The 23,220-nt window shown below is 37.4% G+C and overlaps 1 protein-coding gene across 8 annotated transcripts in view; it reads left to right on the top strand.

Annotated features, from left to right (window-relative positions):
* LOC150094422 (tyrosine-protein phosphatase Lar-like) overlaps positions 1-23,220 on the top strand; it is a 1,380,317-nt gene that overhangs the window by 1,127,497 nt on the left and 229,600 nt on the right. For all 8 annotated transcript variants that reach the window (XM_090412197.1, XM_090412199.1, XM_090412204.1 and 5 more), the window contains one exon: positions 7,449-7,618. In XM_090412197.1, coding sequence (XP_090268323.1) covers positions 7,449-7,618 — 170 coding nt within the window. The remainder of the gene's footprint in view (positions 1-7,448; positions 7,619-23,220) is intronic.

Here is a 23,220-nt window from a genome sequence, read left to right as displayed (position 1 = left end):
AGAGAATAGACCTGTCCACAATAATCCAAGTGAGGTCTCGTCAAGGCTTTGTAAACATGCAAAATGATATCCTTATCTTTTCATGTTAAAGTTAGTTTCAGCATTCCAGTTATCTTTTGACTTGTATTTGCAATCTTTGCTACGTGGCCCTGAACTTCAACATGCTGTCTACTAACACCTCAAGATCCCTAGTCTGATCAGTTTCTTCTAGCATAGCAGCAATATAATTATAATTATTATTATGTGACACCTCCAGGGAGTCCAAAAACTCATCAAGGAAGGGCACCTACTCTACAACTCTGTCTCTTCCACTCAATCCACCAACTACAATGAACTGCAACTACACCAATGCCATCTACTGCCCACCACCACTAGTATTTTCATAGCAGTCACAAACATCGATGCCTATGGTGGGATTTGAACCTGCAGCCTTTTGACTGGAGAGTGGATACACTAACCACTCGGCCAACCAGGCTGGCATTGGATATCTACAATATTACAACACAATACAACATTCAATATCTAATCATGTCAAAGTGCATGACTTTACATTTACTGACATCCATTTTCCCATGCCCACATTTCCAGCCTATTCAAATCATTCTGCAAGTACTGCATATCAGCAGCATTCCTGATTACCCTACCTACCTGTCGTTGCATAAACAGCAAATAGCTGTATGCTGCTTGTCAAATCCTTCCCAATATCATTAATGTATAGGTTGAATAATAGTGGACCAAGGACTGATCCTTGTAGACTCACATCCCCCGTATGCTCCATTTTGATATCAGTCAGTCAGCCATCCTCTTAATCACGCTAATGTTTTATGATCAAAACCCATATTCCATGAGCATGGATGTTTGTGATTGTCCTACTAACTTTGCATGGAAAAGGCATCTATGATCCTAAAACTTCTCCTAGAAGGCTTCAATTATAATCACCTATCTTATAATATTGCAGAAATTTCTTTCTCTTTGATACTCCTGCATTACATCCTCTGATCATCTCATCAGAGGATGTAATTATAAATGAGGTGTCAAATCATCCTCCAATTGGTGAGAGTGAATATGAGGTGATTACCTGGGGGTTGCCAGCAGTGTGAGGACCCCTGTGAGAAAAGGGTATATGTGGAACTACAAGGGTGGTGATTATGAAGAGTTCAGGAGACAGCTTACGGGTGTAGCGTGGAATGAGAAGTTAGCTAGAAAAGAGATCACAGCTTGGGAGATTTTCAAAAACTAACTAGTAGATGCAATGTCTAAATGTATTCCAAGGGTGAGAAGGTTAAATAAGGTAGGTGTGAGATGGATGAATAAAGAGATTAAGCATGCGATACAGAGAAAAAGGGCATTGTGGAGGCAGCATAAGAGAAGTGGAAATAACCAATTTCATGAGGTCTACAAAGACCAGGCAAGGAGGGTGACTTGGTTGGTGAGAGTAGCTAAAGAGAGGTATGAACAGCAGTTAGCTAATGAAGCCAAAAAGAATCCTAGGAAGTTCTTTTGATATGTAGCCAGCAAAAGAAAGAATGATTAGGGAAGGATGACATTGATTTGAGAAAATGGTATAAAGACAGCTGTTGCAGAAGATGTGGTGGAGATACTTAATGAGCAGTTCATAAAGGTCTTTCAATCTTGTGAATGTGACTTCATGGAGAGATTGAGAGCAGTTGATGATGGGGAGGAGAGACTGACTGTAAGTGAGCAAGAGTGTTTGGGGAGTTGAGTAAACTAGATGTAAATAAGGCAGTGGGACTTGATAATATATCACCGCATATTTTGAAGGAATGTGCCAGGGAGTTGACACCTGCCTTGACATATTTTTTTAATATGAGTCTTGCACTTGGTCAAGTTCCTAAAGTGTGGAAGGAGGGCAAGATTGTGCCACTTCATAAAGGAGGTGATCGAACTCGAGCATCAAACTATAGGCCTATCTGCATGTCAGGTGTTGTGGTTAAGTTGTTGGAGAAGCTTGTGAGAACTAGGATCCAGAGTTGGGTTGACAACAATGGTATTATCTTTGATTTTTGATGGACAGCATGGATTTGCTAAAGGGAGGGCATGTTTTAGTAATCTGCTTACTTATTACAATAAAGTGACTGATTCCTTGGACAGAGGAGAAGGATACACAGTAATATACTTGGATTTTGCAAAGGCTTTTGATAGAGTACCTCATGATAAGTTGACAGTCAAACTAGAGCAGATGGGATTGGATATTAGATTAGTGCATTGGATTGGAGACTGGCTATCTGATAGGTATCAACAAGTTGTGTGTTGGGGGTGCGATATCCAGGAAAAGGAAATTCACTAGTGGAGTGCCTCAGGGGTCTGTTTTAGAGCCATTACTGTTTAACTTGTATATTAATAATATTGGTGAAGATTTGGATGGAGATATTCAGTTGTTTGCAGATAATGCAAAGTTGGGACGAACCATGAAAAGTAGTGAAGATGTTGTTGCCTTGCAAGAAGACTTGAATGAATTGAGTGATTGGGCACAGAAAATGGGAATGTGAGTTCAATGTTGCAAAATGTAAGGTTTTAAAATTTGGAAAACAAAGATGGGATGCAGAATTTATGCTTGGTGAGAATATATTGTTGGAGATAGAGGAAATAAGAGATCTGGGGTAAGATCTCTTATAATAAGAGATAGTGGATAAGGATCTAAAATTTAGGGGACAAAAAATTGTGAAGACAACACAAATGCTTCTGGGAATGATGTGGAGGACACTGACGTGTAGAAGTAGGGAGATTCTTGTTCCGTTGTATAAGGCTTTGATTAGGCCACACATGGACTATTGTGCCCAGATTTGGTCACCGGGTTTTCAGAAGGATGAAGATATGTTGGAAAGGGTCCAAAGGCGACTGACTAAGGCAGTTTCTGACCTCTGGAATGTTGAGTATGAGGAAAGATTGAGAAGATGTAATTTGCAGAGTCTGGGGGAGAGGAGGAAGAGAAGTGGGCAAATATGAGAATGGGGAACTGGACAATGAGACTTATTTGTGCCTATGGTCCCACAGAAGGTTCTACTAAGATAGAAGTGGACGAATTTTTTGACGCTTTAGAAAAAGCAACTGACACAATGAAAAAGGAAAAGTTGGTCCTTGTTGGGGATCTAAATAGCAGAGTAGGAAATGATTGTGAGACATACAAAAATATTTTGGGAAAATTTGGAGAAAAGAGTAAAGCTAATAATAATGGCAAATATCTGATAGAGACCTACAAGTTGGTAAGGGGTTGTTATAAGATCAATGGTGGAGAAGTTCTACAGAGAATAGTGGGAGATCAGGGAAGAACCAGAGGTCATCCCTGGAAACTGTATAAAGAGTGTGTGAGTAGGGGAGTGAGAGGCAGGTTTTTTTCGTGCAGAGTTGTAAATGATTGGAATGCCTTGCCTGAGAGTGTGGGCAAGGAGTTTGAGTGTGTTTAAGACACGGTATGATGAGATGTGTGTGATAAAAGCATTTCCGAGATGAGTCTTTGACTCCATGAGATCTTGGGGTAATAATAATAATAATAATAATTTTCTTCTTCTTCTTCTTCTTCTTCTTTCACTACGCGTTATTCCCGCTTCCTATGCAGGGTCCACGTGTTACTTAGATGCGACTTCTTGTTAGTACCACTCCCAACCGACCTGCCGCTGGGGGGAATATATTTTTGACTGTAGAAGCTTATGTTCACGGAGCCAGTTTGTCAGCTTGCAAGCTATACCTCAGGAAGATCCTCAAGTTCCTCACCTCTTCGACAGGAATCGAACCTGGGACACTCCTTCCCCAGGCATATGGTTGCGAAGTGCAAAGCCTACTTTGCGCTTCACAACCATATGCCTGCAGAAGGAAATAATAACAATAATATTATTATACCATCATTTTTTATTTTGGTTTAACCAATAAGAATACAATTTGGTCGGCTAAATCCCAAATTGCCAGCCCATCCTCGTTCGTTCAGTATCAAAGTAGATACCCAACAGGGTACACCACGAGAAGGTGAGGATTGGACATTAGGTCAGAAGCCCTGGTCGGTTCTCCGCATTCCTTTAAAGGCTATGTGGAGGTCTCCTCTCAGTTATACAGCTTTGACCCTTAAGCACCCTAAAAAAAACTGAAAACAAACCCCAACTCAACATCACCAGAGTTAAAGATCGGTACTATCAACGTAAGAAGCCTGAATGGCAAAGAAATGGAGCTAGCTGAGGAATTAGATAAGTACCAGATCGACATAATAGGGGTGACTGAAACAAAAAAGGCCAAAATTGGTGAGATCTTTCTGAGCAATAAATACAAAATGTTATATTCAGGCAATGACAATCAAGGAAAAGAAGGAGTAGCCATAGTATTTAACACAAAATACGAGGCTAATCTTCTTGAATGGCAGTCAGTCTCAAGTAGAGTAATGTGGGCAAATATGAGAATGGGGAACTGGACAATGAGACTTATTTGTGCCTATGGTCCCACAGAAGGTTCTACTAAGATAGAAGTGGACGAATTTTTTGACGCTTTAGAAAAAGCAACTGACACAATGAAAAAGGAAAAGTTGGTCCTTGTTGGGGATCTAAATAGCAGAGTAGGAAATGATTGTGAGACATACAAAAATATTTTGGGAAAATTTGGAGAAAAGAGCAAAGCTAATAATAATGGCAAATATCTGTTGGATTTCTGCTCAGGACATGGACTGGTTATTACTAACACCATGTTCCAACATAAAAATGTGCACAAATTCACATGGAGAGAAGAGGCTAGGAATAAGAAAAGTCTCATTGACTATGTTATTGTTGATAGTGATGTTTTCTCCCTGGTGCAGGACACCAGAGTATACAGAGGATTTGAAATTGGAAGTGATCACTATTTAGTCTTGAGCAGGATAAAATTGAATTTCATATTGAAAAGAATAACATGTAAGAAAGTTTTAAAGCGAATAAAAGTTGAGCAGCTCTCAGATGTGAACTGTAGACTAAAATACAGAAAGATTATTGAAAAGAAAACGAAAGAGTTTGAGAACAGGAATAAAACCTTGGAGATTCAGTGGCAAACTCTGAAGAAAACATAGATTGATTCTGCCAGAGAGGCATGTGGTGAGGTTGTGTGCAAGGATAAAAAAATCAGAACTCCCTGGTGGACACAGGAAGTTAAAGAGGCAGTGAAGGAAAAGAAGAAAGCATATCAAAAGTTCTTGGCAAATAAGTCAGCTTTTACTCTTACAGAATACTCAGACAAATGTAAGAAAGCTAAACAGTGTTTAAAACTAGCTAAACAAAAGTCATGGGAGGACTTTGGCAAGAATATAGAAAATAAATATCAAGAAGGTGGCAAAATATTCTTGAGGTTGTTGAAGAAGCTTAGGAATGGAGGAAAGAGTGTTGTAAAAGGAGTTAGAGATGATAAAGGTGACATGAAAACAGGAGAAAAGGATATCCTTGAAGTATGGAGTAATTACTTTGAAAAACTGCTAAGTGAAACAAGCAGTGATGACAGCACAGTGATAAAAAAACACTGACCATGCATGCAGTCAGGAATACATATCAATACTTGAAGTAGAAAAAGCCATCAAAGGCTTGAAATGTGGAAAGGCAGCAGGAGTAGATGATATTCGACAGAAATGCTGAAGTATGGTGGTATAAAAGTCTTACAGTGGCTGCACTGCATAGTTCAGAAAGCCTGGACAGAGGGACGAATTCCCGATGATTGGAGTAGAGCTCTCATAGTACCCATATATAAAAAGGGAAATAAAACTGAATGTGAGAATTACAGAGGTATTTCCCTACTGAGTGTTCCTGGCAAGATCTATGCAAGTATACTTGAGAACGGTTGAGAAGAATTGTGGAAGAAAAGCTTGGTGAAGAACAAGCTGGATTCAGGCCAAATAGAGGCTGTCAGGATCAGATCTTCACTTTACGACAAATAGTCGAGAAAGCATGGGAATATAACAAAGATCTGTATTTAAGTTTTGTCGATTTGGAAAAGGCATATGACAAGGTGCCAAGAGAGAAGCTATTCAATACGCTGCAGTTATATGGTGTCAATGGGGCATTATATCAAGCAATGCTTAGTCTTTATTTGAGTTGTAAGTCAGCAGTTAGAATTGAAATAAGTACAGGAAGGTGGTTTAATGTTAAATCTGGTGTGAGACAAGGATGCACATTATCCCCTCTGTTATTCATTATCTATATGGATCACATTATGAAGGAAAGTGGTATTAAACCTGATATAAAAATTGGAGGTGTTAATCTCAGCTGTTTGCTTTATGCGGATGATGTTATACTTCTAAATAAATCCGCTACAAGTCTGCAAGATTCTCTGACTAAATTCAATTGCTGTTGTAATAGATATGGTATGAAGGTCAGCAATAAAAAGACAAAGACAATGAAAATAGGCAGAATCATTGAAAATGTCAACTGTGTTGTGAATGGAGAACCTGTGGAACAAGTAAAACATTTCAGCTACTTAGGCACGATTTTTACTGAAGATGGTAAATTAAATATAGAAATAGACAACAGAATCAGCAAAGCTAGTATGGTGGGAAGTCAATTGAATAAATTCATATGGAATAAGAGAGAAATTAGTCGGAACACTAAATTAGCTGTATACAAGACAGTGTTCAAACCAGTTTTAACTTATGGATCTGAGAGCTGGGTCAGAAGTAAAACACTTGACCAAAGACTAGAGACCACAAATATGAGATGCCCGAGAAAGATTAGAGGCGTGAACAGATGGCATCAATGGCAATATCATATTAAAAATGAGGATATTAAGAAAGAACTTGACATTGTCAGCATCCAAGAATGTATTAGCAGAGCTAATCTCAGGTAGTATGGTCACTTAAACAGAATGAGCGAGGAAAGATTAGCAAAACAAGTGTTCTCTGCCAGGTTGGCAGGAAAACGACCCAGAGGAAGACCAAGATATAGGTGGATTGATACGGTACAAAGTGCCTCAGACGATAGAAATATTAGATCTGATAATGTTGGAGTCTTGACAAGTAACAGACTGATTTGGAGGAAAATTGTAGATAGGAAGTTAGTAATGATGTAATTTTTGCATGTAGTACTGTCATATCCTGTACACCCTTTGAGGGTACATGGCAGGAATTTGATGATGATGTGATGATATTATTATAATAATAATAACGATGATGTCTATTCATCCTCCAAGTCAAAATTAAATGGTGTGGAAGTCCAAAACTAATTAAATATAAGAACCATTGATATCCTTTGTATAGGTAATGGTTTCTATTTTTTTTTAATTCCTTTTTATGTTAATTGTGTAAATTTATTCCTTGAAAATATTTCTCTTGATTTACAAATTTTCTTCACTTGGATACTTTGTTCTATTTTCGGTTGTGGAAAAGTGTGATTTTTGTGTAGACACTCTAATATTATTAGATATAATAAAATAATAAGGTTCAATTTTTATTTAAAATTTTTAACATACCTTTATGGTTTGCCTTTATATTTTAGCCCCAAAGCCTATGGTTAAACCTGATTCCTATGGGCTACACAATACTCAAGAAATTAATGTAATTCTTCCTCAAGCTTCAGAAGAATATGGACCAATTAGCCATTACTTTTTAGTAGTCGTGCCTTCTGAAGATGCTACAAAGGATCCTGATCATTATTCATTAGAAGAGGTAAGTGCCATTTTAGTGTTATTTATGTGTTTCAAACCATACCACTAATTTACTTTTCTTTTCAAGGATATGCAGTCCTGCTGATAGCACATATACAAATGTCAGTGACAAAAATAGATTTGTTCTAATGTCCTGAATTGTCTAGTTTTACTGCAGCACCAGTGGTGAGATGATCATGACTGCTTCATGCATATTTTCGTTTCTCAAATTTTAATTGTCATTATTATGATTATGTGACATCTCTACTTCCCCTGATCAGTCCAAAGACTCATCAGGGAAGGACACACTACTCGACAACTTTCTGCCTCCACCACTTAATCCACCAACTACCCAGAATGATACTGCCATCTACACACACACGCACACACACACGCACACACACACACACACACACACACACACACACACACACAATGCCATCTAATGTTTACCACCACCACCTAGTTTTTGTCTGTAAATTGCATGTGTTCTCATGGCCAATTTGCCTTTTTTTTTTTTTTTTTAATTTATATTTTATTTTTGTCTCATATGAGGAAATGCTATAATTTAACTTGAAATTTTCTTCATCTTATTATTATTATTATGGTTAAATTATTATTATTATTGTTATGGTTAAATTATTATTATTATTGTTATTACATTTGACTGTTGTCATTATTACAACATTGATGTAAGAATAGTTGTAGATGAATTGGAAGTGCTTGTATTGCAAAACCTTAATGCAAATACAGCTAAAGGTTATTGACCCATGCATTAAGAAGGTACTGTGAAATTGGCATTGCTTCTGACTAAGCTGTTTAATTTAAGCCACAGTTCTGAGAATTCCCGTGAGTGGAAAGGGCTCAAAATAGTTTAATTTCGTTATAGATCATGGACCAACTTCAGTTGCCTTCTTCAGCCTCATTTGCTTGTTGTTAGTACCTGTGTGCACATATCATAGTGTTTTGATACCAGAAATTGGCAATGTAACATTGATGAAATATAGGAAGGTACTGATTAAAGTTTTTTAATTAATATTTTAGTATACGTTGTCATTTCCTAAAAAATTTAAATCCATGTATAACCAACGTATAAGTTTATCTACAAGAATTAAGACCATGCGTTATCTCAAGAGTGGTTGGTTAAAGAATTGAAGAAATTGGTAAAAGGCAGAATTCGGGAATGGGCAGAAAGAAAATAATATTCTATGTTGGCAGCATGGTGCTGTGAAAGATGGGGCTTTTCTTAAGTAATTTGCACTTTTTTTATTTTAATTTTTTTATAATAAAGTGACTTATCATTTGGATAAAGGAAATGACTACACAGTTATACTGCTGAACATTGCAAAATCATTTAACTGAGTACCATATAGAACTCTGTTACATAAATTGGAACAAATGGAAATAGATATCAAATTGGTGATTTGGATGAGAGCGATGTCTGTTGGACAGAATTAAAGAGTAGTATATGACAAAAGGAGGAGAAGGCATATGACCAGTGGTTTAACATATGGCTCATTACTTGGTCCTCTGCTGTGTGTTTTGTATGTATCAGTTATGTACAGTTTCTGATCAAAAATATCTAGAAACCCCTTTGTAGTAGTGGATATATGGCCATTATTGGGCCATTTTTGTGATGTATATAGACATCACAACAAACCTTGAAATTTTCTTAGACAAACAATAACAATAAAATGGATCATACCAAAGAGCTCAGTGCCTTTTGATGTGGCACAATCACAGGATGCAACCCTTGCAGTTACTCCAGTTATTTTTGTTTAGTGAAAATGCCTAGGAGGAGTAACAACAGCACAAATGCGACCTTGTAGGCCACATAAAATCGTAGGGTTTTATGTGGCTGAAATGCTTCTGCATGCAACACCAGCACCACAACTGTTCATCAGGAGCTGAGGAATGTGGGCTTCCATAGCCCCCCCCCCCCCCCACACACACACAGGTCCAACATCAGCAAGGGCAACCTCAAGCATAAAGTGGAGTGGTGTAAAGCTCGCTGCCATTAGACTTCAGATCATTGGAAACACGTTGTCTAGAGTAATGAATTACTCTTTCCGATCTGACAGTCTAATGGACAAGTCTAGGTTTGGCAGGTGCCAGGAGAATGCTACCTGTCTGAATGTTTTGTACCACCCATGAAGTTTGGTTGTGATTTTTTGGTTTCATGGTATGGGCCAGGCCCCATGGTTCCAGTGACAGAGAATCTTAACACTGCGACCTGTAAGGACCATCCGAACCATTCTATTCTTCCAACTTTATGGCAACAGTTCAGTGCCCTTCACTGTATCAACACAATATCCTTTTCCATAAAGCAAGGTTAGTGCACAAATGGGTTGATAAATGAGTGTTGAAGAACTTGACTGGTTTGCACAGAGCCCTGATCTCAATCCCATTGAACAAATTGCCTGATATCATTGATTGACCTCACTAATGCTCTTCTGGAATTGATTAATAGAATAGTATAGATAATGATTTAAGGTGATAATCAGATAGTGTAAGAAATTATTTAAAGTAAAATATTTATGATTATTATAATAATTTATTATTATAATTATTATGAATAGATTATTATTATGAATCAATATTCATGGAGTCAAAAAGACTCATTGCAGGAGATACACACTGTCACACACACAAAACTCAAGAAACCATACTTATATATTGTTCATCGTGTCAACATTCACTGCACTCTTAGATAGTGCATTCCACTCACCAATTACTCTATGCAAAGAACCTGATCTTTACTTATACAGTTTCCACAGATGACCTCTTCTACTTTTATCGCACCTCTCTATGAAAAACTTCTTCCGTGGTAACACAGTAACAAACCCTTACAACTGATAAGTCGTAATCGTGTCATCTCTCTTCCTCCTATTCACTTGACTCTGCAAATTGCATTCTCTCAAATCTGTCTTCATACCTCAATTTCAAAGACCAAAAACTACTTTTTTTAATCTCTTGAAACCCTTTTTAGTATATCCTCATCTGCATGAAAACCAGTTGACCAAATCTATATGCGATCTGATCAAGGCCTTATTACAGTGGAACTATAACATGTTTATTTCTGAATGTCAAGGTCTTCTACCTCATTGCTGTAATTAGATGAGATTTCGTGTGTTAAGGCTTAACTGCTGGGAAAAAACTCATGATAAAAAAGTTTAATGGAGTGAAACACACACACACACACACTAAGGTAGCACAAAACTATAACACAGGATGTAATAGTTTTGTGGGATGCCCTCTATGGACACTTGTTTGCGGTCTGGGATGTAAACTAGGATCTCGAAATATTACTTTTTCACAAGTTTAATGCAAACATATTTATTTAAATTAGTCTGAGATTTTAAGAGAGCAACAGTAATTTTTTAAAAATAGTCTTTCTTTTCTAAATTTATTGTGGTGGAGCATGATGGTCTTTTTCAAATTGATTCTGTGAGCTGTATTCAAAGCAGTCAGCAAGATCAGATTGACCTTAGTTATGACTGCAGGTGTATTTTTTATTCTTCCATTCAGATGGTAGCTTATCTTCCTGTCTACCCATAGTAGGTGCTTGCAAGAACAAGGAACTCTATATACATCTGGAACTGAGGGGGGGGGGGAGAGTCCATAGTGGAGCAGATAAGGGTAGCTAGTTTTATAATTGTGTGGACATGATGTTTAGGTCCTCCCTTGATGAGTCTAAGGACTCCCTGGAGTCACCCGTAATAATAGTAAAAAAATAGTTTTAAGTGGGGAATTTGAAAGTGGCGCAAAGATTGTATGTCTTTAAGGTTCTGGATATTCTGATGAAAATCCACAACCATAAGATAATGAATGACAGATGGATTTTCAGAAAGATTTCAGTAATGCCATCACCATGCACTGATGTCTAAGGCACATCAGAAAAAATATCCAGAATCTTAAAGAAATGCAATCTTTGTACTACTTTCAAACATCACTTAAAACTAGCTGCTCTTATCTGCTCCACTAAAGACAAACTCCCTCCCTTCCCAGTTCCAGGTGTATATTGAGTTCCTTGTTCCTGCAAGTTGGCCTACTATGGACAGACAGGAAGATCAGCAGCGTCCCACCTAGTTAGGACTCTAGTCTTTTGTCCACATGTTTTAGTGAGTTTTGTGCTGTCTTTATGTATTTGTGTGTGGTAAGTCTCATTTTGTACTCACTGATGATGTCTCTGTAACTGAGACAAAATATTGAAAGCATTAAATGATACTTTTAATGGTTTCCTAGTACTATTCCATTCCATTAAACTTATATAATGGGATTAAAAGATTTCATAACTTGTACAGAGTGATCCCTAAACTTCAAGCCACCTAGTGTCCAACACCACTCCCAGATTTCTTATCTTCTCAGACTTCATCATAATGTCCCCACCAAGTGTATACTTTACATTCAATCACCAAATATCAGAACCTTGTACATTGCATCATTGAACTGACATCAACTTGCCCATTCCTATTCAAATCCTCCTATAATGACGCATCCTTATTGTTCTTCCCAATTTTGCATAATCTGCAAACAGTTGCATGTCTCCAGTTAAACCACTCCAATATATCTAAAATAAAAGAAAGGAGTTTTTGGTATCGGTCAACTTGGCCAAAAATTATCAGTATTAGCAAGATCAGGCTGACAGAAAATGCTAAAGTTATAGAGATAGAATGTAATGGTTATTGTATTCTTTGTGCTATATTCAGTCCATTAAATTTTATTATGAATGTAAACTAGCACTTAAGCTTAAATACACATATTTTCAAGGAGGATAAAGGGAATAGGACAGAAGGGAGGGTAGTACTGATGATAACCGAATAAATTCAATCAACAAAATTAGAAGGAAGTTAAACGAGGATTTTAGGTTTGAGAGAGAGAGAGAGAGATGGTTAATTGCTGTATCTGGTGTGAGGTAGAAGCCAGTAGGACAAAGTTTACTGAGGGTTGCCAATGTAGATGAGAGGGTCTACAAGAAGATATGGATGTCTTCAATTGACAGATTAGCATAATGAGTGCAGGCCAAGCATTATTATGAGAAGTTTCATCTATACAGATGTAGAATGGAGAGAGGAAAGGACACATAGCAAGAGGGAAATGGAATTTATACAATTACTAAGAATTAATGGATACATCAGAATATATATCCATAATAACGTTAGTGTGCCACCGATCGAAGAGAGTGACCATACGGTCTTGTTTGGGGAGGTAGCTAAATGTGAAATTTCCTGTCAAGAAAAAAGTTTATGTTGAACTGCAAAGACAATAATTATGACAACTTAGGAGGCAGCTTTAAGCAGTTCCATTTAAAAAGTTAAAGAAAGAATGTCAATAGTGAATGGGGAGTAGTAGTCAGGGAATGTTTGAGAGAAGTAGTATCAGGCTTCATACCCACAGTTGGTAGAATAAACCAAGTGGGATCAGGTGGATGAGTAGAAATATGAAGCAGGAGTGCAAAAAAGAAAACAACATGGAGGGAATATAAAGAAAAAGATGATCAGCATACTCATGAACAGTACAGAGTATAAACAAGAAAGATGACTTACATGTGTAGTAGGAAAGGCTAAATCAGATTATAAGAGAAAATTGGCTAAGCAGGAAAATATAAATCCAATAAAGTTTTTAGCTATGTAGCAATAGTAGGAAGAATGATTATGGAAAAATAACTAATGAATGTCTGATGGTAGGAAGGTAACAGAAAAATAGCTGAGTTTCTAAGTGATCACTTTGTAAAGGTGCATCATCCAGGTGGAGATTTTGCAGTTGTTGATGTGAGAATTGAGTTAAATGAACTGGAGGTGCTCAGCATATTGAAAAAATATCGATGTGAATAGAGTAGTGAGATTGGATGGCATGTTGGCTCGTGTGCTACAAAAATATGCAAGAGAATTGTTAGTGCATCTAACGAGGTTATTTAATCTAAATTTCGGTTCTCACAGCTTCCAGGGAAGTGGAAAGAGGGGTAAGACAGTTCCGTTAATTAAAGGTGATCCCAAGACAAAAGTAACAAATTACAGACCATTTAATATCTCAAGAGTGGTGGAATATCTAGAATGGGCGGATAGGAATACAATACTCTGTGGGCAGCACAGCTTTGTAAAGATAAGTCGTGTCTTAATAATTTACTTACATTTTATAATAGAATGACAGCAGAATGAGATGATGGAAATGGCTACATCATGATACTGTTATATTTTTCAAAACAGCATTTGGCAGTATACTGCATGAAAAACTGTTGTATAAATTGGAGTAAGTGGGAATGGATACAAAGCTGGTGGAATGGAACTGGGAATGGCTGACTGACAGACACGAGAGAGTAATATATAGCTGAGTGAAATCTTTGAGAATGAGGAGTGATTACTGGAGTGTCTTATGGCTCTGTATTAGTGCCACTACTCTCTAATTTTTATATTAATGATATAGGGAATGATTTAAGGAGGGGGGGATATAATCATCATCATCAAATTCCTGATATGTACCCTCAAGAGGTGTACAGGATATGATAGTACTACATGAAAAATTACATCATTACAATTTCCTATCTACAATTTTCCTCCAAATCAGTCTGTTACCTGTCAAGACTGCAACATTATCAGATCTTATTGTACTTCAATTCTAACTGCTGACTTACAACTCAAACAAAGACTAAGTATTGCTTGATATAATGCCCCATTGACACCATATAACTGAAGAGTTTTGAATAACTTCTCTCTTGGCACCTTGTCATATGCCTTTTTCAGATCTACAAAACTTAAACAAATCTTTGTTATATTCCTATGATTTCTCAGCTACCTGTCGTAAAGTGAAAATCTGATCCTGACAGCCTCTATTTGGCCTGAATCCAGCTTGTTCTTCACCAAGCTTTTCTTCCACAATTCTTCTCAACCATTTCTCAAGTATACTTGCATAGATCTTGCCAGGAACACTCAGTTAGGAAATACCTCTGTAATTCTCATATTCAGTTTTATTTCCCTTTTTATATATGGGTGCTATGAGAGCTCTACTCCAATCATGCGGAATTCGTCCCTCTTTCCAGGCCTTCTGAACTATGTGGTGTAGCCACTGTAAGACATTTATACCTCCATACTTCAGCATTTCTGGTCGAATATCATCTACTCTTGTTGCCTTTCCACATTTCAGGCTTTTGATGACTTTTTCTACTTCAAGTATGGATATGTACTCCTGACTGCATGCCTGGTCAGTGTTTTTTACCACTGAGCTGTCATCACTGCTTGTTCCATTTAGCAGTTTTTTGAAGTAATTACTCCATACTTCAAGGATATATTTTCCTCTTGTTTTCATGTCACCTTTATCATCTCTAATTCCTTTTACAGCACTCTTTCCTCCATTACTGAGCTTCTTCAACAACCTCCAGAATATCTTCCCATCTTCTTGATATCTATTTTCTATGTTCTTACCAAAGTCCTGCCATGACTTTTGTTATTATTATTATTATTATTACCCCAAGACCTCATCTGGGACGTCCTTTTATCACACACACAGCTCATCATACCATATCTTAAACACACTCAAACTCCTTGCAGATACCACACTCTCAGGCAAGGCATGCCAATCATTTACAACTCTGCATTAAAAAAACCTGCCTCTCACTCCCTACTCACACCCTCTTTATACAGTTTCCAGGGATGACCTTTGGTTCTTCTCTGATCTCCCACTGTGTTCTCCAGCAATGATCCTATAACAACCCATTACCAACTTATAGGTCTCTATCATATCTCCCCTCTACCTCCTCTCCACCAGACTCTGCAAATTACATCTTCTCAATCTTTCCTCATACTCAACATTCCAGAGGTCAGAAACTACCTTAGTCAGTCGCCTTTGGACCCTTTCCAACATATCTTCATCCTTCTGAAAACCCGGTGACCAAATCTGGGCACAATAGTCCATGTGTGACCTAATCAAAGCCTTATACAACGGAACAAGAATCTCCCTCCTTCTACACGTCAGTGTCCTCCACATCATTCCCAGAATCATTTGTGTTGTCTTCACAATTTTGGTGATGTGTCCCCTAAATTTCAGATCCTTATCCACTGTCCATATCACCCCGAGATCTCTTATTTCCTCTGCCTTCAACAATATATTCTCACAAAGCATAAATTCTGCATCCCATCTTTGTTTTCCAAATTTTAAAACCTTACATTTTGCAACATTGAACTTGCATTCCCATTTCCGTGCCCAATCACTCAATTCATTCAAGTCTTCTTGCAAGGCAACAACATCTTCACTACTTTTCATGGTTCGTCCCAACTTTGCATTATCTGCAAACAACTGAATATCTCCATCCAAATCTTCACCAATATTATTAATATACAAGTTAAACAGTAATGGCTCTAAAACAGACCCCTGAGGCACTCCACTAGTGAATTTCCTTTTCCTGGATATCGCACCCCCAACACACAACTTGTTGATACCTATCAGATAGCCAGTCTCCAATCCAATGCACTAATCTAATATCCAATCCCATCTGCTCTAGTTTGACTGTCAACTTATCATGAGGTACTCTATCAAAAGCCTTTGCAAAATCCAAGTATATTACTGTGTATCCTTCTCCTCTGTCCAAGGAATCAGTCACTTTATTGTAATAAGTAAGCAGATTACTAAAACATGCCCTCCCTTTAGCAAATCCATGCTGTCCATCAAAGATAATACCATTGTTGTCAACCCAACTCTGGATCCTAGTTCTCACAAGCTTCTCCAACAATTTAACCACAACACCTGACACACATAGGCCTATAGTTTGATGCTTGAGTTCGATCACCTCCTTTATGAAGTGGCACAATCTTGCCCTCCTTCCACTCCTTAGGAACTTGACCAAGTGCAAGACTCGTATTAAAAAAATATGTCAAGGCAGGTGTCAACTCCCTGGCACATTCCTTCAGAATATGCGGTGATATGTTATCAAGTCCCACAGCCTTATTTACATCTAGTTTACTCAACTCCCCAAACACTCTTGCTCACTTACAGTCAGTCTCTCCTCCCCATCATCAACTGCTCTCAATCTCTCCATGAAGTCACATTCACAAGATTGAAAGACCTTTATGAACTGCTCATTAAGTATCTCCACCACATCTTCTGCAACAGCTGTCTTTATACCATTTTCTCAAATCAATGTCATCCTTCCATAATCATTCTTTATTTTGCTGGCTACATATCAAAAGAACTTCCTAGGATTCTTTTTGGCTTCATTAGCTAACTGATGTTCATAACTCTCTTTAGCTACTCTCACCAACCAAGTCACCCTCCTTGCCTTTCCTTTGTAGACCTCATGAAATTGGTTATTTCCACTTCTCTTATGCTGCCTCCACAATGCCCTTTTTCTCTGTATCACATGCTTAATCTCTTTATTCATCCATCTCACACCTACCTTATTTAACCTTCTCACCCTTGGAATACATTTAGACATTGCATCTACTAGTTAGTTTTTGAAAATCTCCCAAGCTGCATTGATCTCTTTTCCAGCTAACTTCTCATTCCATGCTACACCCACAAGCTGTCTCTTGAGCTCTTCATAATCACCCTCCCCCCCTTTGTAGTTCCACATAAACCCTTTTCTCACAGGGGTCCTCACACTGCTGGTAACCACCCAGGTAATCACCTCATGGTCACTCTCACTAATTGTTGGATGATTTGACACCTCATTTTTAATTACACCCTCTGATGAGATGACCAAATCCAAGGCCCTCAATCCTCGTGTGCCCTCTGTTACACATTGTCTGAAGTAGTTATCCCTCAAAAACTCAGGAAACTCATTTTCTTTACTTCCAGTCTATATTGCCATAATTAAAATCGCCCATAATGATGACCCATTTCTTATTGGCTTTTCTAATTTGATTATACATTTCATTATCACCACCATCCACATTACCTGGTCTATAACATCATCCAACCAAGTATTTGATTCCATTCACCTCTATCTCACACCAACTTTGTTTAGCTAGTTTTACACAATATTTAGCTTTCTTACATTTCTAAAAAACACAAATACTAACCAATAATAATGATTATTTAATTCGTAAATATTTCATCCCAAGTATCTTGGGACATCATCAGTACAGTAGTTCAAACAATACTAGGAATAACATACAGTTAGAGCACATGATTACAAATGGAATGTCAAAATGCGTGCTGTAACGTGTTATAGAAGTAAATTAAATATAACTGAAAGAAGAAAAAAAATATATATATATATAAAGATTATTTTACACAATTTTGTATGACAATTTCCCATACTTTAGGAATAGTAAGAACGTCGTTGCAGTTTAAATTTGGTCTGTGTAGTAGGGCTTCAGCACTTTCTTTATATAAATGTTCATATTTATATTAAAGATCTGTAGATATTGTTACATATACAGATTTCTGCAGTTTGAAAAGACGAATGTGGTCTTGATGTTCCTAGATGCGTTTCTGAACAGACCTACCCATCTGGTCAAAGTAAGACAAATTGCCACAGCATTGTATCTCAAAAACGCCTGGTAACATCAGAGGTGAGAGTTTGTCCTTAGGAGAAGGTAACAAGTTATAGATTTGGTTGATAGGTTTGTAAATAGTGGTAAGATTGTATTTCTTCATAATTTTTGAAAGACGTTCGGAGATGCCTTTAATGTAAGGTTAGGTTAGAAGTCCAAAGGTTTCCTGGGAATCCTATGGACTTCTTCTTGTCTGGGTTGATGTGTGGGAAGGTGACTGAAGATTTTTTTTTTTGAGTTGTTTTAAGATTATATCCATTTAGTATGGCTGTATTTTTGATTATTTCTAGTTCTTTGTTTAGAGAATCTTCAGAGGAGCAGAATTTGTGTGCTCTGGAAACTGGTGATTCAATGATACCAAATTTCTGAGATGGTTGATGAGCAGAAGAATTGTGAATGTAGCGACCTGAAAATGTAGGCTTGCGATATACAGACGTGGCAATGGAACCGTCTTCTTTTCTTTGAATGTGTAAATCCAGAAAGGAGAGACCCTGTGGAGATTATTTTTCTAGTGTAAAGTTGATGCGAGGGTGAAAAAGGTTTATTTTATCTATAGAAACAGTTGTAATTCCTGTTCAGGATGATTCCAGACTGCAAATACGTCATCGACATATAGTAACCAAATTTTTGGTTTATGTTCAAAAGTGAATATTTTTTCTTCAAGGTGTTCTAGAAACAGGTTTGCTAAGTTTGGTGATAAAGGAGATCCCATTGCTGTTCCTTCTTCTTGCTTGTAAATTTGACCTTTCCAGGTGAAGTAACCAGATGTAATAACAAATTTGAATAACTCAACTATATCAGAAGGAAATTGTTGAGTTAATAATTCTACTGTTTCTTTGTGGGGAATGTTCATGAAGAGGAAGACAATGTCGAAACTAATTAACAAGTCAAGTTTTAACAGTTGAATGTCTTTTATTTTTGCATGAAACTCTGTGGAATTTTTTTTGATTGAATAGGCTGAGTGGCCTATGTGAGGACGCAGAAGGTTAGATAAGAATCTTGATAACTTGTAAGTTGGACTGCTAATAGAATCTACGACGGGTCTGAGAGGAACATTAATTTTGTGAAGCTTAGGTAAGCCATAAATTCTAGGAGGTCTTGCATGGTATGTCTTGAGTTTTTTTAATTGTTTCTTCATCTAAGGAGGAGGTTTCATCTTGTTTAATTTCCTGAGTTGACGTTTTGTAGGATCATAATCCAGTTTGACGTAAGTATTACGATTTCGGAGTAATAAATTCATTTTTCGGTCATATGTATTGGTATCAAGAACCACAGTGTTATTTCCTTTGTCAGCTCTGGTAATGATTATATTTTTATTACGTTTTAAGGATGTAAGAGCTTTCAATTCTGATGGTGGGATATTTAAGTCCGATGGTTTGGCATCGTAGATTACTTTTGCTACCTCGAAATGAAGTTTGTTGGCTTCAGTACTGGAAAAATGGCAGATGTTTCTCTCTATGTTATGTATGAAATCTAAATATTGGAAACATTTGGGTGAAATCGCAAATTTATGACCTCTTGCTAGAACATTTAATTTGTCTGCTGTTAGTGGATGGTTAGATAAATTGACTACCCATTTTTCCGTTGGTAATTTGTTAGTGATCTTTTTTGATCTATTTAGCTGATTAAGGTATTTATTATGAAGATTATTGTTGCTTTTATCAAAAGCTTTTTTCCCCCAATTCTTTGAGACAATAATAATCAAGTATAGCAGATCTTGATTTAACGTATTTGATAAGTCTGTTTCTAGTTCCGTAATTTTTAAATTATTTGTTGCCAATTCATGTGTAGAAACTCGTAACCGATTGAGTAATAAGGAATGGCTTGTTTTCAGTTTTGCAAAAGTTGGAATGCGATTATCGCATCTGCACTTTTTTAAAAAAGAGAACTTCAACTTTTTAGCAGTCCAACTAAAACAGGGTAAGCTGCTTGCTAGAATCTCTTTTTTAAAAAAGTGATTTAACCACTAGAGGGTTATATAGTATGTAGTGTCTGAGGACAACTCCTGACCAGATAAGTGATATTTTGAGTAAAAATTTATGAATTTGCATAGTATTTACATAGTATTGTTTACTTTTAGTATTTGAACGTGTCTAGGTGATTTTTGTGTGTTTTTTGAGTATTTCATAGTAAATTGATAGATCGATTATCTGTGCACATGGCTCCCATAAAGAGGAATACAAAGATGGCATCCAGGTCGCCATATTTGTCTGAAAATCTTAACATAAAAGACTTGATTCAGTGTACCGTTTGCGAAATGTATGTATCGAGGAGAGTGGTTGGAGTCTGGTTAAACAATGATTGTGGAGCGAATGTGTGCAAAAAGTGTAAAGAATGTGAGGATTTAAAGAGTGTTTCAGGTCATGTGAGTGATAACATTGTTTGGAAGTGAGAATCTAGATAACAGCGTTATTCGAGGTAGGAATGAGGATATTTGCGAGGTAGTACCTGATAGCTGTGAGAGTGGCGTTGTAAGAGAGAATGAAGTTAAGCATACAGAACGATTGAATTAATCATTGGAAAATAAAAATGATGATACTGACATAATGAGTGAAATAGCTCTATTACACAAAGCGATACATGGAGTAAACCAGCAACTGGAACGTTGGCAAAAATCTTTAATAAGGGTGTGATAGTGAGTGTAAACAAAATGAAAGAGCGTTTGTTGTATGGAGATTCCCTAGTAAGAGGTGTGTTAGTTGAGAGTTTAACAGAATCTTACCAACCTGGTATGACCGTAAAGAATGTAAGCGAGTCAATTAGAATGCAAAAGCAGCGGGTGAAGGAACTGATAGTGGTAGCGGATACAAATGATTTGAAAGAAACAAAAAGGCTATGAGTGAGGATGTGTGAAAATTGCTTGAGGTAGCAAAAGAAAAGAGTGAGAGAGTTAGGATGGTGAGTCTGTTGCCACGGCATAACAGTGAAGAGTATAGAAGGAGGGCCATAATTGCTAATGACTTTATGCATGAATTATGTTTGATGAGTGATGTGGAATTTGTGGATGTGTGCAATGAGTTCAATGGGCGAAAGGATTAATATAAAATGGATGGATTACATTTGAATGGATTTGGTGTGCGGAGACTTGAAAAGGTGTTGTCGAATGTGGTGGAAGTGAATGTACAGAACCAGGGAAACTAGTTATTAAAGGAGGAGGGTGAGTAGATATGCAGATTTTAGGGAGACAGTTGAGTGTGTGAATGTGTGTAATATGCCCAAGCGAGTAGGAAAGACCACAAATCAGAATGGGTAGTTAGTATAAGGCATCAAAATAGGGATGGGACAAATCGGTTTCTTCAGTTCATGTATACAAATGCCAGAATATTAGGAACAAGAAGGAAGAATTTTTGGCCTTGGTTGGCACTTCCAGAGCACAGGTTGGCATTAGTGAAACATGGCTGACAGATGATGACACAGTTAGTGGGATTGAATGTGAGGGGTATGGTGTGTTCAGGAGAGACAGGGAGAATAAAATGGGCGGAGGTGTGTTATTCATGATAGCAGATGAGCTAACAGCCAAGGAGAATTGAAGTGGAACCGCAGGATAGAGATAAGAGCACATTTGAGGCTATTTGGTGTGAGATTGAAACTAGCAGAACAAAATATACAGTTGGGTGCTGCTATAGACCACGTGATGGAATAGATGGTGGAGATAGTATGCATAAGCAAATAGAAGAAATGAGTGGAAGGAGGGTAATTATTATGGGAGATTTCAACTATGGTAACATTGACTAGAAGGAGGAAAGGGCACTGAGAATGTGGCTGTAACGAACATGACCATGTTGCCACCAACTGGTGAGAGTGATCATAAGGTCATGACTTGGGAGGTGGCTAAAGGAGTGGAATTTACAATTAATTGATTGGAAGGAGGAACACATGGGAGGAAGGAATTGGATTTTCTGGGGTTATTAAGGGATAACTATCTGTGACAGCATGTAATGGAAAATACTAGGAGTCAGAGAGTGCTTGACCTAGTAATTACATCTGAGAATTTGGTTGTAACGAATATGACCACGTTACCACCAATTGGTGGGAGCAATCATAGAGTCTTGACTTGGGAGGTGGCTAAAGGTGTGGAATCTACAATTAAGGCAGGGTATATGTGGAATTATCAGGCTGTTAAGTATGACATGCTTAGGAGATTGATTGGTACAGTGCCATGGCATGTAAAACTGCAAGGGCTAGAAATTGACAGTGCATGGGAGGCGGTTAAGAAGTGTTTGCATGAAGCAATGGCTGACTGTATACCTAGAGTCCGAATAATAAATCAAGTAGGAGTTAAATGGATGAATAACACCATTAAGCTTGAGCTGCAAAAAAAAAAAAAGAAACAACTATGGAGGGAATTTAAGGAGAAAGGTGACCGGCAGACACATGAACAGTATAAAGCCCAGGCCAGAAGGGTAATGAGTGTGGTAAGAAAAGCAAAAAAGGATTACGAAAGAACGTTGGCCATGCAGGCTAAAGAGAATCCCAAACAGTTTTCTCAATATGTTGCAAGTAGAAGAAAAAATGTATATGGCAGAATGAATTTAAAGAATGTTGATGGTAGGGAGGTAACTGAATCAGTTGATATAGTTGAATTACTGAGCGAGCACTTTGCAAGAGTATAACATTCAGGTGGTGACATTGCAGAAATGAATGAACCAAAAGTTTATAAGGGAATTGTGGTGAATAAGGTGGAGGTGAGTAGTCTATTACAAAACCTCAATGTCAATACATCTGTGGGATTGGATGGAATACCAGCTCGTGTCGTACGTGAAGCGGCTAAAGAATTGTTGTTTATTATTTTAACGGTATAATAGAACACAGAAACTAAGTAAATAATTAATTTATTAACTTGATGCTGATATTTCGCTGGTATTATAACCAGCATCTTCAGAGCACAAAAACACTGTTTGTCACAATACGCGAGACTAAAACAACATGGTGTACATTAACAAAATTGTAGCAGCAACACAAAGACTAGAGTCCTGATTTTGGCGCCCTCTATCTGAGAAAAAAAAAAAAAAAAACGCTATCATATATTGCTAGAGTCCTAGAAAAGTGCTAGTTTTTCCTTAATATGACTGTCTCCCAGATCTTCGGCAAGTTAATACAGCCATATTTGTTGAGATTTGGGGTGTGTTTTAGGGCT

This window comes from Typopeltis vanoorti, chromosome 22 (genome assembly GCF_054136105.1).
Source record: "Typopeltis vanoorti isolate ZY-2024b chromosome 22, IOZ_Tvanoo_1.0, whole genome shotgun sequence".
Lineage (NCBI taxonomy): Eukaryota > Metazoa > Arthropoda > Arachnida > Uropygi > Thelyphonidae > Typopeltis > Typopeltis vanoorti.
Note: the sequence above shows the minus strand (reverse complement) of the source record. Positions and strands in the feature narration are given on the sequence as shown.